Source organism: Mesoplodon mirus (genome assembly GCF_964341445.2).
Source record: "Mesoplodon mirus genome assembly, chromosome: 8".
NCBI classification, from domain to species: domain Eukaryota; kingdom Metazoa; phylum Chordata; class Mammalia; order Artiodactyla; family Ziphiidae; genus Mesoplodon; species Mesoplodon mirus.
Window position 1 is genome coordinate 35356818 of NC_138984.1, and position 18279 is coordinate 35375096.

At 39.7% G+C, this 18279-nt stretch overlaps 1 protein-coding gene across 1 annotated transcript; it reads right to left on the bottom strand.

Moving 5' to 3' along the window:
* Positions 1-1104: 1104 nt before the first annotated feature.
* Positions 1105-17947, bottom strand: BZW1 (basic leucine zipper and W2 domains 1). The gene is made up of 12 exons (XM_082630123.1): positions 17839-17947; positions 16615-16688; positions 14348-14524; positions 11403-11497; positions 10537-10602; positions 9775-9910; positions 8914-9023; positions 8608-8778; positions 8006-8152; positions 7360-7498; positions 6065-6187; positions 1105-5636 (listed from the first exon to the last, which is right to left on the bottom strand). Exons 2-12 carry the CDS (start codon positions 16676-16678, stop codon positions 5605-5607), a joined length of 1260 nt encoding a protein of 419 aa, XP_082486249.1. The 5' UTR covers positions 16679-16688; positions 17839-17947; the 3' UTR covers positions 1105-5604.
* Positions 17948-18279: the final 332 nt, after the last annotated feature.

Sequence of the window (18279 nt, forward strand, 5' to 3'; positions counted from 1 at the left end):
GCTCGTAGATGAGCGAGACATCTTTCTCCAAGACTGTGTTTCAGGCAGGCACGCGCTGTTTTGATGTTGAGGGCTTGCAAACCCTATTTTGTTCAGTGTAGCTCCCCCCGTGGGATTTGAATGGTAGATGATGGCCCTTGAAGGGGACTCTCTCCAACGTGCTAGCACCTCCAGCGTCCTTGCGCTGCCCTCACCTCACTCTCCATTACCTGCCTCCTCCTGTAGGCCCGAATTCTGGCATCCAGGCCTGCTCACCTCCACAGCCCTGAACTCAGCGGAGCACCCAGCAGCGTGCATCTGTTGACTGACAGCCTCTAACCCATCCTGGCCGCATCAGTCATAGCAACCCTAACCACGGAACAGAAATCTTGGATTCATCTTGTCTAAAGAAAGTTGCTTCTAAATATTTAAATATTTGTAATTCACAGAACAGCCTTCATTCTACATGTAAACATCCCCCTCAGTGCAGGTTTTCATATACCTTCAACTTCTAATCCAGGAAACACTGGATTTGTTCTCATGACTTCACTTATTCAACTAAAACGTAATGCTTACTACCTGACAAATATCGGATACTGGGTATATAGTGGTGAATGAGGGGAAAGCAGGTTCAGTTAAAGAATTTTGCAGGGCCCTCCAGCCAAAGGCAAACGCCTTAAAACAAACTACACTTGCATTTAAAGACTACTCTAGCTGTTAATAGATGTTGATGGCTCGAATTCAGGTGATGGCACTGGAGAGAAGTGATTTCAATAATTGGAACAGGCAGGATTTGATCTGTTAGATGTGAGGGCTGAAAGGGAAGGGACTTGAAACCTTCTGGAGAAGGAAGACGGCATTACATTTTACGAAGTGAAACACTGGCATTTTTTGAATATGTGTGTGTTTGGATAGGAGTTTGAAGTACATGTGAGCCAAACAAAAGCAAACGTTGTTTGGAGAAAAAAATTTTTTTCTGAGGGCACAGGCCTTTTGATGGTACTTTAAACACGAAGGCAAAACAGTAAGGACCAGGACAAGGACTGAGTGTTGGCCAACTCCAGCACTCAAAGGTTATTAGCATACAACAACCAGTGCAAGTCATTGCTTTCCTCTTTACATTAATAAGGAGTCTCATGAAATTTTATTCAATTTCAAGGGTACAGACAAGAAGCAAATTTCACAAAGAAATAACGCAGCAATATAATTACTGGCTTGGATGGCTGTACTTGAGGTTGTTCAGAGTGCCAAGAACTATCTGGATTATCGGCTACCCAGTTTTCTCCATTCTTCAGCTTTTTGCCACATGAGGATCCATTAGTCCTAACTAGAATGGAAATGAGGTGTACTTACAGACATAATATTTTATTCTCAGGATGCCAGAAAATGTAGAACATCTTTCTGAAGTAATAGAGGCTTCAGTCTGTAAGTGGGTCACTTATTTCCCCAATAGGTTTACCTCTAAGTCAACTTGAAGCACAGCCTTCAGGATTTCAAGCTTAAAAAAATGGTTTAAACTATTTTCATCCGATTTTAAAATGGTTACACTGACTGGGAATTCCCTGAAACAGCTCAGTTATATTTGATAACTTTGTAGCACCCCAAATTCATTACACACATTTAATGCATAGTTCCCAGACCTGCAGTAATACAACCATAACCATTCTAATCATATCAGTTTTATAAGATATTGGCCCCTCTAGTTAAAGTCTACAAAGCAAAGGACTGAGCAGATTTGTTGCCACGTCTCCTCTACGGCACTGTAGTAGGCACAAGCAGTTGAGCTTTTACTTTAACTAAAGTTATTAAGAGTTACTAAATTGACAGTGATAGAGTGAATTTGTAAAGTATCCTCACCATTTTTTCAATTCATTAAGAGGTGAAATGATAATCTTAGAATAAGGATAAAAGGACTGTAGGTGCATTGGAAAATTAAAATGATTGGATTTGATAATGGCTGCTAATAGCCCATAGTTAAATAGAAGGAAGAGAAGTGGGGAAGGAAAAGGAGTTTGGAAGCCTTTCTGATCCATACCAAATTTCATACAATTATGCAAAAGATTGTGTTTAGGTACAAATCCACTGCAATTCAAGTTTTTAGACAGAGGCCAATTATAAATACATTATTTCGAAGTCAAAAGTACTTATCACATCTTCTAGATCCCACTTAAATAAAGTCTTCTTAAAAATTTATTTCTTAATAATATTTCAAACCACTAGGTTTCAGTAGGCTGGTGAATAGACATACCCTGTATCAGTACTAGAGGACTAATACTTTACATGAAAAATCATAGCAAGGCAGTTTACCAGAATTCTCACAGAAATGCACATTAGCCTATTTTACATGGCACCTGTAAATAGCATCTAAGAAAATTTTTACAAAGATAATTCAGTAGTCTAGGTAATAATGTACACTAGAACTTTGGCATCTATGTTACATTTTAAATCAACCAATAGTTCTATCAGTTCCTACAAGCAGCCTACTTGAATATGATAGTCAACTCATCAGTAAAATTTCAATGCCATTTATCAATGTGTTATAATGAACAACTTTAATTAAAATAAATTATTCACCTAGGATTTTAATTGATTTTTATAGATGAGAAGGAACCTGAATGATTCTATTTATGATACATTTATAAGTCAAGTAAGAATCTGGCAAGACCTCCAAAGCCAATGGGAAATGATTTGTCTGATGCCTGTGGTGGGAAGGGTATAAAGCACAGCTGTTATAAGATGGTGACTGGCAGAAAACAAAGTTCTTCTATTTTCTAGTGACCCTGGCAGAAAAAAATACTGCTTCAAGATTTGGACACACATAAAGATACATCCGCCAATGCAAATGTCTATCACTAGGTCCCCTCTCCTTTAAAAAAAGATATATTAGGATCCGCATTCTCAAATGGGGGTGGTGTCACCCCCAAGTAGGACCAAAAAAAACCCCTTACTCTTTTCATGTATAAAGCAGATACAATATATATACAGCATATCTATGATTTTAAAATTGGGGAGAATTCCCTGGTGGTCCAGTGGTTAGGACTCCACGCTTTCACTGCCAAGGGCTGTGATTCAATCCCTGGTTGGGGAACCGAGATCCCACAAGCTGTGTGGCATGGCCAAAAAAATTCACTGGGGCACTATTAAAAAAAAAAAAAGTTTAAAAGGCTTTGGGGCTGGGGTTGATGAAAAAAAGCTTTAAGAAACACTGAATTAGAAGTCAATCTCTCAGTCACATGCATTTCTTCTCCCCACCATCACTATGCTATGTCAAAATACCCTGTGGTATTTTTGGTATTTGGAATTTTCATAAGAACATAATGTCTCTAGGACAATACTCCCAGAATAATTAAGATTAAGAAATTTATCATCAGCTCTAAACACATTTAATTATGGCATCTAAGAGGAGACTTATCCTTAGAAACTGACACCAAGTTAGGAAAATCAATTAACATTTATCTGATCATAATTACAAGTACAGTCTTAACAACTATATTAAGAATTACAGGTTTGAGGTTGGCACTGGCAGCTGAAATTCAAAATTGCCACTTAAAATTCAAAATGAAAATCTGCAAAGTCTTCTTAGAAAGCATTCCCTTTCTTTACACTATACTGTCACAGGTGACTTTATCCATTTACTATAATATTGTAGTAAGTAAACACTACTTTGCCATGAAGGAAAAAACTGATCAGAGATCATAATGTAGTTCTGGAAGACTATACACTTTCACTATACACAGTATATAGTAAGGTGCACTCTGTACTGCAGTAACATGCAATGATCTGGTTGTAGAAACGTTAACATAGTTTCTGCTACCTCAGAATTCTGTGTAGGTGTTTACAGTTTGGGGGTCATAAGGATGAAAAGAGCAATTATTTAATGCTTACATAGTAGAGATGTCTGAATGCATAACATACAGTTACCAGTAGGCATTAACATGGAAATTACAAAAAAATTAAAAATTAAAAAGATTAACCTATATAAACCTAAGTGTAAGGATGGACTTTATTTTTTAAAAAAAGTCTTTTAAGGACTACAAATTACAAAGTAAAAGCAGATCACTATGTAGAAACCTAATGAGTACATTTTGTCTGCGCATGAAAGCTTTATCAACGTCATTCATTTAACAATTTCACCCCCTTCACAACGGTATCAGTTATAATGCTCTTCTTCATAAGGTTATTATACCTTTATTTCAAACAATATTACATGTTATTCCCTCAAGATAAACTTTTAAACACCTAATTTTTAGCTCCTAAGAATGGCACCTCTGAAAGGGACAATTCCCACTCAGTCTCTGGCAGCATTATTCCAAGCTCATTTCTTTCACCAATCAAAAAAGCTTTCAAAATGTTCACTTTTAACATGAAATCTTTCCACCAAAAAGTGTGGCCACATTTTGTTTTCTAATGACTACATATAAAGACGGGTAGCAAGAAAATTAAGATGGAAATTAAAAGGCAGCCATTAAAATAAATGGATCAACTGTACAGAAGAGATATTTGGCTCATGGCAATTTCAAATATTGGCAACTGGGGTAAATTAATAGGCAGATGCTTGAGTCATATATGAATCTGTGAAGAGAATGAAGCTGGCCCAGTATGACCAAGTAGGATAATCATTATCACTGCACTTCATTCTTTGCAACAAATACTCTAAGCCAACAGGAAATATGAGTTATATTTAGAATCCCAATTAGAACATGCTAACCACTTTTCTTTAAACAATTTTCTGGGTTTAGTACAGTCATTTGCTTTACCTATACTGTTTTATGAGTCCTTTCTTACCAATCTAAGTGTATGACAACTGTAAAATACTTTAAATGACAAGCTTTTCCAAGGTATATTTGAAAATGGCGGTATGAAAAGAATATTCATGTGTTTTGTCTAGAAAGAAGCAAACTGAATGCAGAGGTTTCTCAATGGGTAAAAGCTCAACTTTTTTCTTCCCACCACCGCCACATACAATTTCCCAAACACCTCACTTTCAAGTTTGTTCTCCATGGCTTCATTTTAAGGAATGAAAATCAGAGAGCAAACAACTGAGCTCAAGTACATCTGGGGTTAAAAATGCAAGAAAATATCAACATGCAAGCAGTGGTCCAAATACTCAAGATTCACGTTAATGAATCTAATTATTGTACATGAGATTTTCATTGATGAACAGGGCTTTGGGCATACCAAATTATCACACAAATCACTGCCTTCTGAGACTCTGGATACTTTTACAGTTTAATTTGCAAACAGAATTTTTATAACAAATTATTTTTAACCAAATCATATCTTGAAAACTGTTTATATAGAAAACCCAGGGAAAAAGTGAACTGTTCATTGTGGAAGGCCTTAAATTACATTATTACAGTAGAAAATACAGGAGGTAGAAGATAACTGAAAAGACTAATGCAACATTAGATTCAAATCTATAGCTCCTGTAGCTACTTAAAACATGGTTTTAGAAACTAAATCCAACATTTCCAGTAACCATACAAAGTTAAAATAAAATTTGCCATGAAAGCCCTTATATCATGCTTGATATAGGGAGGTAGGAAGATGTAAGAACCAGGACACATGAGACATGACATTTTATCTACAATTCCTGTTTGCTTTACTGAGGGTGTAGTTTCAAATTCAGTCACCTTCTTCAGCTTCAGACTCAGATTCTAGAAAAGGGGAAAAGTGCAGTCAAGCATTACATGGTATCAAAAAGCAAAACTTCTGTTTATAACCTAAAGGAATTTTATTAATAATTCTCTACTCATATGAGGGGGATATTAAATGTATTTATTTGTAAACCTCAAAATTCATAAATATTAACTATTCTTAAAATTTTCTAATTTCCTAAGAATGATAGTTTTATGGCCAAGCCATCAAAATACCTGAAGTCTAGTTTTCCTCACCTACTTTAAAGTAGTAAGTTTTTGCAGGTCTGTCATAAATGAACAAAAATCTGTACTCAGGTACAAAATGGCACCTGAATGAAAGGAGGCAACATGTATGGACATACTCTTGGTCACATTAAAGTAAGTTCTCAGGCTTTACCAAAAACAAAAAACAAAAACCAAAAAGCTGCTCAAATGAAAAGACTTACCTTCTTCAGCATTTTTGAGCCACTCTACAAACTTTTTCATTTGCTCAAGGAAGACACTTTTCCCCTTGGCAACATGTGCATCTTTATACCACTTCAGAATGGGTTCTTCACTCAGAACTTCAGCTATAAAGAAGAGAGCAACCTTTACATTCGTGGAGTTTTCATATGGTACTTCTCTAACTAAGGCAGAGTTAGAAACCCCCTAAGGCAGCGGTCCTCAACCTTTCTGGCACCAGGGACCGGTTTCGTGGAAGACAGATTTTTCCATGGGGGATGGGGGGTGGGAGATATGGCTCAGGCGGTCACGCGAGCGATGGGGGCGGCAGATGAAGCTTCGCTCGCTCGCCCGCTGCTCACCTCCTGCTGTGCGGCCCGGCTCCTGATGGGCCGCAGACCACAGGCCTGGAGGGGTGGGGACCCCCTGCCCTAAGGTGCAAACGCCTTCGTGGCAAAAACGATCTCACTGAAAAGCAAATATTTTGTTTGCTTACAAAATAAATCTGTATTCAGAACTCTCTCTTAACTGGTTTCTTCAATGAATTAAAATTTAAAGTAGAAAAGATGAAATGAGAACACTATATTAAGAAACTTTTTATCAACTTGTGGCCAGTGTATGAACCTACGAACAGGAAATCAACCTTATTAAACCAGTGATTCTTTCAACTGAAGGCAGTTTTATCCCTTGGGGACATCGGACAATGTTTACAGACATTCTTGGTTACACTGGGGAGAGGTGCTACTGGCACCTATTGGGCTGATGCCAGGGATGCTGTTACACACTCTACAGTGCATAGGACAGTCACCTACAAAATAGTTATCTGGCCCAAAATAGTAGTACCAAGGTTGAAAAATCTTGTGATAAATGATCAGGGATATTTGATAGATAACCACAAGTTGATAATCACTGAAGCACAGCATACTTGGAGTTCATTACCCTATCCTTTAAAAAACAAAACGAAACTAAACCTGGGGATGCAGGGATGCAGGGAGACCTCTAAGTTTAAAATATGGGAACCAAAAAAATCATCTGTTTGGGGAAGAGGACTGGGGGAATATAGGAGGCAAAGTTTGAGGCCTCATCAAGAAGGCTTTAGATTTTAACTTGTTAATAAGCTTCAGAGATGTTTTAAAGATAATGCACTCAAAAGTAACTAATTAAATCAGAGACAACTCAGTCCTGTGATTAGAGTAAAATATTTTAGGGTGCTGACGTTCAGAGAACTACTCATTAGAATTATTTTGAGTTTCCTAGTATATTTGTCAAATGTATTCACAAAATTCAAAATTTAAATTACCTTTATAAAAAAGCACCACTATTTTCTGGAAGGCTTTCATGAAATGAATGTTGTCATAGCAATACTCCTGAATCTTCAGTAACAGAGTCAGCTCAGACTGACCTTGAGTTGTAAAGGCAGCAAGTAGAGGGCTGTATTGCTTTTAAAGGGAAGGGAGAAAAGATTTAGTCATTTAGTACAATGGCCATCTATTATAAATTCCTAAGACATAATTCATCTTTTATAATCACTGTGGATTATATTCTATTTAGTGGAAGTTAAAAAAAAAGAGTAAAGCAGAAAAATTAAGCATTTAAATCAAAAAAGCAATACTACACCAAGGATTCCAGATAATTGTGAATACAATGTTAATATTTTAAAGGGAAAAAAAAGAATCCTCCTGTTTTCCAATATTCTCTCAAAAACAAAGACCAAATTACAGGTTCAATCTACTTTTAAACATGTATTTGTTTTTAACCTGTGAGCCAAAGAAAGCCCAAATCAGACTTTTTAAAAGGTTATCATCAATAGTATGTTATGTGTCTACTTACCGGTGGTTTATCCCCAGGAAGCACAGGATGTGATAAATCCTTTTAGAAAAGTACACTGACAGCTCACTTACCCCCACTTACAAGAATAATGTTTCACCAAGGCACAGTTCTAATACCTTCAAGTGCTTGATGGCTTGCTCTGCTACAAGCTCCTCTTTTTTGTTCCATTCCACAGTGCTCATTACACTGGACCATACTATTCCGATGACAACTGGTTCTGGGATGTTGTTTTTTTTCATCTCCTCCTTGACATACAAAATTATCTGCAAAAGAATCCAAATTTAGTACAGAAATAAGTTTGATATGTAGATACTACACACATGAAACTTAGACCTTTCACAAAAGCATAAACACCTTTCCATGCCACTAGCAATGACCAGGAGACCATATATAATCATAGAACTTTTAGAACAAGAAGGTATGGACTTCTAGTTCAAACCCTGTATTACACATAGGCAAACTACCTAGGAAAAGACCAAGATGGAAACAGAAGGTCTGTCTGTTGGCTTGCACCTTACAAAAATCCCCAAGTGTTATGATTTCTGGGTACCCATAAGGCAATGAATATGAAAAAGATTTGAGGCAAAGCCCCAGCATAACATTCTATGGCTATTACTAAAACTCACTGGTGAAATACTTTAAAGTTTCTGAAATGAGTAAAAATTTTCTTAGCCAGAAACTTGGCCATATAAAGATAGTTTAAATAAGAATATCTCACATCCTTAAATGGATCACCACGGGACATCTGTTCTTGAAGTTCTTTCTGGAGCTCCTTACGAGCTCCTATGGTTTGCTGGTTCCGAACATACTCTGAAAGCTCTTTCAAGCCTGCCTCAGTAAAATACTTTGTGAAGTGTTCAACGCTTTGTTTATTGGCAGGAAAAAGTTCCTGAAAGGAGAATTTAATCTGGTTAAATGGTCTTCAAATCAGATTAAGAAAAACATTTTTCCTCTTTTCACAGATTAAAAATGGGAAAGTTGCCTATTAAGCTTTCAAGACTGTGAAGAATGAAAAGTTACAAACCATCAGTCTGTTATCCATGCTCACTTTCCGAAGACTTGCAGCTACTGCATGGATATCTTTTTCATTTATCCATGATTTAAAGAGCTTTACAGCAAAAGCTGCTGAAACCCCTGTAGAAAAACAGAGCTTACTTAACAGAAGTACCTTCCTGGATTTCAATGACTATCTCCCATTTCCTCCCTATGAGGTTCCACCACACAGGATTATTCACTTTATCCCCAAGCTGACCCCTGAACTTCCCTCTGCCACTGCTTACCATTCTACTCCCATTTCTCTACTCTACCATTTGCTAGTTGTGTACTGTTAGTCAAGTTAAACTGTTTTCTGATATGTAAAATGAGAGTAACAATTCTTAACACTTGACAGGGTTGTTGTGAGAATAAAAATAAGGCATGTTAAATAACTCAGTACTCTAAGCAATAAAAAAAAGTTAGCTTTTAAATTACTGTACAGAATAATTTAACTATGGAAATCACAAAAGGGAACTTATTTTCTTTTTCGGCTTGCCATTTTCCCCATTTTCTCTTTTCAAGATGTTCCCAAGTTTCCCAGTTGGGATTAATCTCTCTCTGGGTTTCCACAGCATTTCTATTTCTACTTTACAATCAGTCACATTTTATCTAGACCCTGGATATTTGCTGTATGTCTATAGACAGTTGTTAAGCCTAAATGCCAAAGGTATACATTAATGAGCTGAAATGAACCAATTAAATTTAAGGATACTAGTTAAAAAACTAAGACTATCACACAAGTCAAATCTACATAAACTATATCTTAACTTTTGTATCAGTTCATCTTTCAGGCTCTTATCTACCCCACCCTCAGCCAACTAAAGATCATCCTTTACTAAAGGTTGATTACCTTCTTTAACCAAATTCTCATTATAAAGGCTATTAAGAATGGATGCGTTCAGTGTTCCATTAGCCAGAAGAACACCAGTCAACATAGCCAGCTTGTTCCTCTCCGACTCTGAAAAACCCTTTAAGAACAGCAGCAGCTATAAAAGTAAACAGTTAACGGTTAAAAGAGCAAATGCATTATATAAATAGAAGCAGTAAAGCATATTACATTGGTTAAAATTGTGGGCTCTGGGGCCTAACCATACAAGTTTATATCTTGGTTATAATACTCACTAGCTGAGTGACCTTGGGCAAGATACTTAACCTCTGTCTCAGTCTTCTCATATGTAAATGTGGATAATAAAACTTGTTCCACAGGACTTTTGAGAATATTAAATGAGTTAATGATTAAGACAGTGTCTCATATTCATTAAATGATACTATTAACCTTACCAAATTTTCTGTGCACTTATATGTAGACTATCTAAGACTCAGAGAGCAGGTATGTTAAATTTCCCTTCGTCAATGTGTTTAGCTCTGATCTGCTACTCTCGGTCTTCTAAACAGACCCCACTTGGATTTTAACCCCTTTGCCACTTGTTTGGATATAGAGCTAAGAAACAGTGTACAGCAAATTACAAAATGATATACCCCCAAACTTCATTTCAAAGACAGCCTACCTAAATATCTAAAATTATCTCAAATCCGTGGCAGAATTAGGATTTAACATTCCCTTCTTTGACCCCAACCTTTTGTTTTCCACAAAGCATGTTGCTGCTCATACCTTTTTAACTTCATCTTCAAAACCCTTCTCCAGGTATTTGTAGCGCCTGATTAACTTGTTAAAAACCTGTAAGAATAGTAAAGGAACTGAATGATAACCTCATATGTAAAAATGTCAAGATTCCCAAAAGATCTAAGTCAGGGCAACTAAGACCTCTCCACAGTATCTCCAGAATAGCAAAGAAGGTGAACCTTTCATCAGATGTTTAAACCAGCTTGGGAAGTCTGTCAATTCCCAAATCTACAATATACCAATACTGTTAACACTTGAACCGCCACCCGGCAATAGATTTTAGTGCCAAATATCAAAGCATGGACTAATTATTGCTCAAATACAAGTCATTTACCCATTTGTAGGATATTAACAGAATAGGATCATAAAATATAGTTCTACTTTCCTAATGACATAGACAACAATCCCTAGGTTAGATGCATTTTAATTCTTTGCTTACAGTAACACAAGCATAACTATGTATGCAACTTTCAAACGAGACTGTGACTGGTAAAGAAGCTAATCTGCCTATAACTCATTCACCTTTAAAAAGCTATATGCAGAATAATTTAGTGATGAAAATCACGACAGGGGACTGATTTTCCTTTTTCAGCTTGACTTTTTTCCCTAAAAAATTGATTAATTTTAGAGGGACAAATAGGAAAAGGAGAGCTGATTCAATTTTTTTCTATTTCGTTTTCCTCAGCACATTTTTAAGTTCCTAAACCATCATACTGCACACCCAGAACACCTCTAAACCTTCAGCTCAGATTCCTTCAACCTGCTACCAGCAATCTCTTAAAAGCAGACTATTCCTTAAACATTAGTTAGATGGATAACAGCTAACTGAAATAATTATGTAAAGTTTAATTTACCTGAGCAAATGCTTGCATGGTCTCTAGGTCTTCTTGTGCTGCGAACACACAGACATCTGTACGCATCATGTCATCTGCCAGTGTACCACCTGGGGCTAAGGTATATTTTACAAAAAATTTGCAATGACCTTCATTTAAAATTAGTAATTATTTCAATCTTACTTTCTTTTAAACTTTAACTTTTTATTTTTATGTTTCAGGTATACAACATTATAGTTCAACATCTGTATATACTAGTCAATCTTATTTTCTGTAAGGATTCTCACTATAAAATAAACTGATAAAAATTCTAAGATGATTTGAAAGCAAGTCAATTTCTCAGTAGGAACATGGCTGGTTGGTTCAATACGTGTGAACAAAGTGAAAACAATTTACTGGAATAAATAAAATAACCCTCTTCAGGAACCCAATGAAACTCACTCACTGCATTAATTCAGCAGTGTCAAATCTGTCACTCAAGTAGAGATGTTCAGAGTTGGTTCTGACTTTCCATACAGAAAACCTTTCATAAACTTCCAAAGAGGCTGGGCTATAAAAACCTGCAAGTTAGAGACTTTATCTTTTAGATACATTTGTAAGTATTTATGGATAAAATGATGTCTGACATACACTTTATTTTTTGTTTGTTTTTGTTTTTGTGGTACGTGGGCCTCTCACTGCTGTGGCCTCTCCCGCTGTGCAGCACAGGCTCCGGACGCGCAGGCCCAGCGGCCATGGCCCACGGGCCCAGCCGCTCCGTGGCACGCAGGATCCTCCCGGACCGGGGCACGAACCCGTGTCCCCCGCATCGGCAGGCGGACTCTCAACCACTGCGCCACCAGGGAAGCCCTGACATACACTTTAAAATACAGGGGAGGGGAGATGAAGTTGGTGGGGTAATAGATGAAGTAAGATCGTTAAAAATTGCTGAAGTTGGGTAGCAGATCCTTAGTTTATTACACTATTCTCTCCAGGATATGTTTGAAAATCTCCTTATTAAAAATGATCCTTTAAAAAGCATTTTAAAAAGCGGCTTATTGATAGCAGTATTATGAATAGAAAATAGGTATGTTTCCCATTTCTTACTACAAATGATACTACAATAAAAGAGATACTCATCTGACTAGGCATTAGAACATATGAACATTTAAGTTCCCGTTCCACCACTGAGCAACTGTTTGATCGCATGCAAGCTACTGAAGCCTCTCTAAGCCTCCATCCTGCATGTGTACAAATAGAGTTCTGATTCTATCAGCTTGGCCAAGGTTCAATACACTTACTGTGAAAACATTTTGGAGTACTTTAAAGAGCCATGGAAATGAAATTACCAGTATCCTTTGAAAATATATAACTAAGTAGCACATTCTATTAAGATAGTCTGAGCCGTCAGGGTGGAGGCAGGAGTAAATCAGCAAGGCTATGGGTAGAAATATAATGTGAGCACATAATGTAACTTTGAATCTTCTAGTAGCCATATTAAAAATAAAAGGTGAGGGGCTTCCCTGGTGGCGCAGAGGTTAAGAATCCGCCTACCAATGCAGGGGACATAGGTTCAAGCCCTCGGCTGGGAAGATCCCACATGCCACAGACCAACTAAGCCCATGTGCCACAACTACTGAGCCTGCACTCTAGAGCCCGCAAGCCACAACTACTGAGCCCCTGAGCCACAACTACTGAAGCCCACGTGCCTAGAGCCAGTGCTCTGCAATAAGAGAAGCCACCGCAATAAGAAGCCTGCGCACCACAACGGAAGAGCAGCCCCTGCTCGCCGCAACTAGAGAAAGCCCGCGCACAGCAAGAAAGACCCAACACAGCCAAAAATAAATAAATTAATTTAAAAAAAAATAAAAGGTGAAATTATTTTGATATACTTTAACCCAACACATCAAAAATATTGATTTTAGGGCCTCCCTGGTGGCACAGTGGTTGAGAGTCCGCCTGCCGATGCAGGGGATACGGGTTCGTGCCCCGGTCTGGGAGGATCCCATATGCCGCGGAGCGGCTGGGCCCGTGAGCCATGGCCGCTGGGCCTGCGCATCCGGAGCCTGTGCTCCGCAACGGGAGAGGCCACAACAGTGAGAGGCCCGCATACCGCAAAAAGAAAAAAAAAAAAAAAATATTGATTTTAACATTTCAGTATTCAAAATATTAGAGATATCTTACATTCTTTTTAGCATTGTCTTTAAACTCCAATGTGTATTTTACATTTTCAGTACCTCTGAATTTGTACTAGCCACATTCTAAGTGATTGATAGCCACAAGTGGCTAGTGGCTAATACATAGAAGAGTACAGGATTAGAGTCTTCAGGTACAGAGCTGTCCTGAATTGGTTCCAGGACCGTCGTGGATACCAGAATCTGCAGATGCTCAAGTCCCTTATATGAAAGGGCAGAGTATTTACATATAACCTACACATATCCTTATGTATACTTTAAACAGTCTCTAGGTTACTTATAAAACAGAATACAATGTAAATGCTACATAGTTACTGGAGTATGGGAAATGCAAGTTTTGCTTTTTGGAACATTCTGGACAATCCCCCCCCACCACTCCGGGGAATATTTTTGATCCACAGTTGGCTGAATCCATGGATGCGGAACCCTTGGATACGAGGGTTAAATTTATAAAGTATTTGATAAAGACAGAACAAGAGATAGGAATTTCTTCATTAACTGAGAGTGTACAAACACAAGTTGGAAAAATCACTGATGGAAGACATTGTTGGGACTTATATGTCAGACAAGTCTTCCTCAAATGTTATGGTTCTGTAATGGATTTCAAATATAAAGCTAGACAGAGCAAGGCAATTGGCAAATTTACTATAATTTGAGAAGAAAAAAGGGAAAATCCTAAGGGGGTAAAAAAAAAAAAAGCCACCCTGATTTGATAGGTTTGTCAAATAGTTCATATTCTGGATTCTACATAATTCCCATACAACACACTTCCCACAAGACCCAGACACTTACCCAGCATTCCACCAGCCACCAGAATGTCAAAGAGTGTTTCTGCATATCGGCGGTAATCAAGTTTTGCTCCAGAAGCATCAAGAAACTTTGCTACAGCTTCCAAATCAGTACCAGTTTCAGTTAAGCCTTGAATAATGCAGTCTTGAAACTGAGTAGGGTCAAACCTCTCTTTTTCATCTGGGGGAAAACCCCAAAACATTTAGTTTTAAAAGGTTTACTAAAATACCATGAAACCACAACCTTATGAAGCTGTAACTACTGAATAAGTTAACCACATTCATCACAATTTCATTTATTTCAATAGCTGGAAATAACAAACACTACCTAGATTACCCAAGACCTGCAACACAAGAAAACACAACAGGAGACTAAACACACGTGCTTTGCAAGTTGCACCTCTACAGGTGCAAGGCAGGACTGCCTATCGTAAGAACTGTGTGGCTTTTCTCCCACTATTTTTTCACACGAGTCTCCTAAGTGAGCTGAATGAGCTGGTGTGTTCCTACCGCCAGGTTACAATTTCCACCTGGAATGCTCTTCCATTACTTCTGAGCTTTTCTGAAATTTAGGATATCTTCTATACCTCAGGTAAACTTCATTCCTGAGTGAAAGGGAGCTCTTGATTTTCTTTAAAAGTGCCCATAACACTTTCTACTTAAAAAAAAAAAAATCACCCATTTAATACTTATTAAGGTAATCTTTAGAAAGTACATTTACTGAGTGTCCAATACATGTCATGTAGCAGTTATGAGTAAGGGCTCTGGATTCAAACTGCATGATTCAAATCGAGATCACCACTTAACTGTCTGAATTTAAGCAATTGGCCCCATTCTTCATGTTTGAATTTCCCTATGGTAAAATGATGATTAAGAGTAGGACCTATCTCATAAAGTTGTGAATATTGAATGACATAAATAAAATATAAAGCACTCTAAAAAGTGCCTTGGGTACATACCTAGCCTTTACTGTGCTGCTATCACACACTCCAGGGTAGGGTTTGATTTCCCTATCTAGGTTAGATGATATCTTAATTTCTACACAGCACTAGGGTGGACCAACTCTTCCCTGTTTGCCTAGGACTTTCTTTTTTTTAGCACTGAAAGGATCTGTGTCCTGGGAACTGTATTCAGTCCCAGGCAAATTGGGATGGTTGTTCACCATACCCAGGACCCAATCATCAAGAACTAGGAGGCCATGAGTGATCGCAATCTGGAACCGGGGAAGTGACCTGTCTTCCTGGTACTAACAACAATAATAAAAGTACTTGATACTATATTTACACAAAGGCGGTATCAGTAATCCACAGAACTTGAGGATACAGAGTTTTCCATTACTGCAGAATTGCTCTGGCTCCCAACTTCTATGCCTCCTCTTGAGAAAATTTGCTGGCTTAAATCTAAATGAATCTGCAAAGACTAGAATCCACTTACTCTTTGGTCTCCCTGCTGTAAGGGGGCAGGCTACAATCAGAAATCATAGAAGATTCTGTAATATATATTTCAAAGTGTCTGCCGCTCAGGATAGAAAAACACAATTTATAAAGAGTAGCCTACCCAGTTCTCTATTTCCTAAAAGTTTCCTGTAAAATAAGGTCAATATGTGCTTTTGAGCAACAACACTGAAAAGTGTAGGGGTAAAATATTAAACCCAATACAGAATATATCTGAGACCACATCTCATTTAACTGTGTGTCACTAGTGCAGTGCCTTGCTACAGAATTCAATATTCATCGACGTACCTGATAATACACACAAGTAGTTAATATAATTCTCGTAGTTTTCTTACTAAGTCTGTGAGGGAATAGTTTCAAAAGACACTGCAATGTGAACTCTGTTCCATAATTAACTTCCATGGGTTAAAGTCTGATTTTTCTCCCACAGATGTTCACAAAGTTTGGGTGAAACTAGTAGTCACATTAGGAGCTCTCCTTTCATAAATTAACCTTTTCCCTCAAGCAGAAGTTTCCTTAAATGAAATTTAGCGAGTGAAAATGCAGCCCATACTTTCTTTTTGTAGAGGCACTTTATCTGCACAACAAAAACATCATTCACTAGCCTGCTTAGATACATATATGTTGATACCAAAAGTCTTAAAGGTAGTAGAAATATTAAGGGTATATCTGAAATGGCAGTCAACTAGAAACTCAAGTTCCTTTCGGTACTTTCTCTTTAGGTTTTAATGCTAAGCAACAGCGTGCCAGAGGAACCAAGACATAAAAGTTACTTTGGAGGTCTGAAGAGAGATATTATTAAAATATAAATATTTACCTCTTTTTCTGGTTTTAAAACGCTGGCCTGATAGCGTTGGCTTTTGCTGCTTTTGATTATTCATAAAAGACACCCTAGAGGGAGAAAAATAAGGCCTTAAAACATCAGTGCCATAACATCCATTTTAAAAACAAAGTATCAAACCCTGGCCTAGTCACGTGTAAACCGCATAGAACATACACTTCCAGCCTAGCAAGAGACCTGGGGCAGGCACACAGAATTACCTTTGCCCTTTAAAGATGAAATGTGAAGCACACTTTTAAATGACTTTTCAGCGCCACAGCGACTAGTGGCAAATCACCCACCATAAACAGAGTTAGTCTCTTCCTCTTTAAATTCGCCTACATCTTCCACCACTCTGAGCACCACAGAGGACTAACAGAGATGACCACCACAGTCTGGAGGTATCCAAAATATGCAAGTCAATTTAAAGACGCTATCAGAGGGCGAATCCCTTCATCGAGGGGCCTGGTTATGACGAGCACTACCCTACTCTGAAATCGTGCCCGTGACCGCAGTGTGCGCTTGCACCACTCCAGCCTGAGAAAGGGGCTGAGAGCCGGCCTAGCCTCCTCCGTCCCATACCTTACAATACAAGCCGCCTCCCTGGGCACGTGTCTCCCCATCCAACCCTTCCCGTGCCTCCCGCCCAGGACCCCCTTGGGCACGGCGGGGAGCCGGAGGGGCTGCTCCTCGCCCTCAGCCCCGTCTCTACTGACCCCGTTGTTGGCGGTGGCGGCCGCTGCCGCGAACGGACCACAGGCGCCGAGGCGCTTCGCGCCTGGGGCCCAGCCGCCCCGTACATCCGCCCTCCCTCCCGGGAAAGCAGCGGCGGCGGAGGCGGCCGCAGTGGTGGTGGCGGCTCCTCCGCCCCGCCTGCCGAAACCCCCCATGCGTACATTACCCAACAGAGGCCACGGCCCTTTGTTACCCAGGCCGGGCAGGGCCGCAGGGGGACCTGCCCAGCCCACTGCCTCCGCCTGTGGCGCCGCGGGGCACACTCGGGCCCCACGTTCCGGCCCGGGCACCCGCCCCTCGGCCTCCCTGCTGAAGCAGCGGCCCCGACCTCTGAATCCCGGCGCCGGATCTGATCCGGCCTCATGCGGCGGCCTCCGCACGGGCCCATCCAAGCCGGGCCGCACAGGACCTGCCGCCTCCCTCATCCTCCGCCCAGCGACTACGGGCCGCAACCTCAGCGCGAGACGAGTGGGCCCTGCGCCTCACCGAATTTAAGGCGAAGAGAAAAGAGCCAGAAATCCCGGAGGTGGCGGCAACTGCGGCAGTGTCTCCTCTGCGACCGGAACTAACGAGAGGAGGGGAGGAGGAGGGAAGAGGTGCCACCCCCGCCCCGGCCGGTCTCCTATCGCGAGATTTCTTCCTCCGGTGCTCTGCTCGCCCCTCCCTGATGGCGGCTTCGGGGCGTGGGGTGGGAAAGGAGGGAAAGGAAGCGAAGAGGTTTTTCAAAGGTTCTTTATTCCTCTATTGGATTCCAGATTTCCCGGACACTTAGCCTAGACTAGCCCATCTTTCTTCCATCGCCGTGTCCTCCGGCCTCTTAGTTAGCACATGGAGGGGTTAAGAGAACGAATACCCCCCACCACCCCTGCCGGTGTCGAGGAAGTTGGACACGTCCGGCCTGAGTCCCTTCCCCACCGAGCCCCCCCA

Bases quoted from the DNA above. Each gene is read 5' to 3' on its own strand.
- BZW1 (XM_082630123.1), bottom strand. From the start codon at position 16,678: ATGAATAATCAAAAGCAGCAAAAGCCAACGCTATCAGGCCAGCGTTTT. The intron at 8,779-8,913 runs GTTTGTAACTTT...TTCTCCTTTCAG, and splicing joins GCATGGATAACAGACTGATG to GAACTTTTTCCTGCCAATAA. The intron at 7,499-8,005 runs GTATTAGAACTG...TCCCTTTAAAAG, and splicing joins AAGCCATCAAGCACTTGAAG to CAATACAGCCCTCTACTTGC.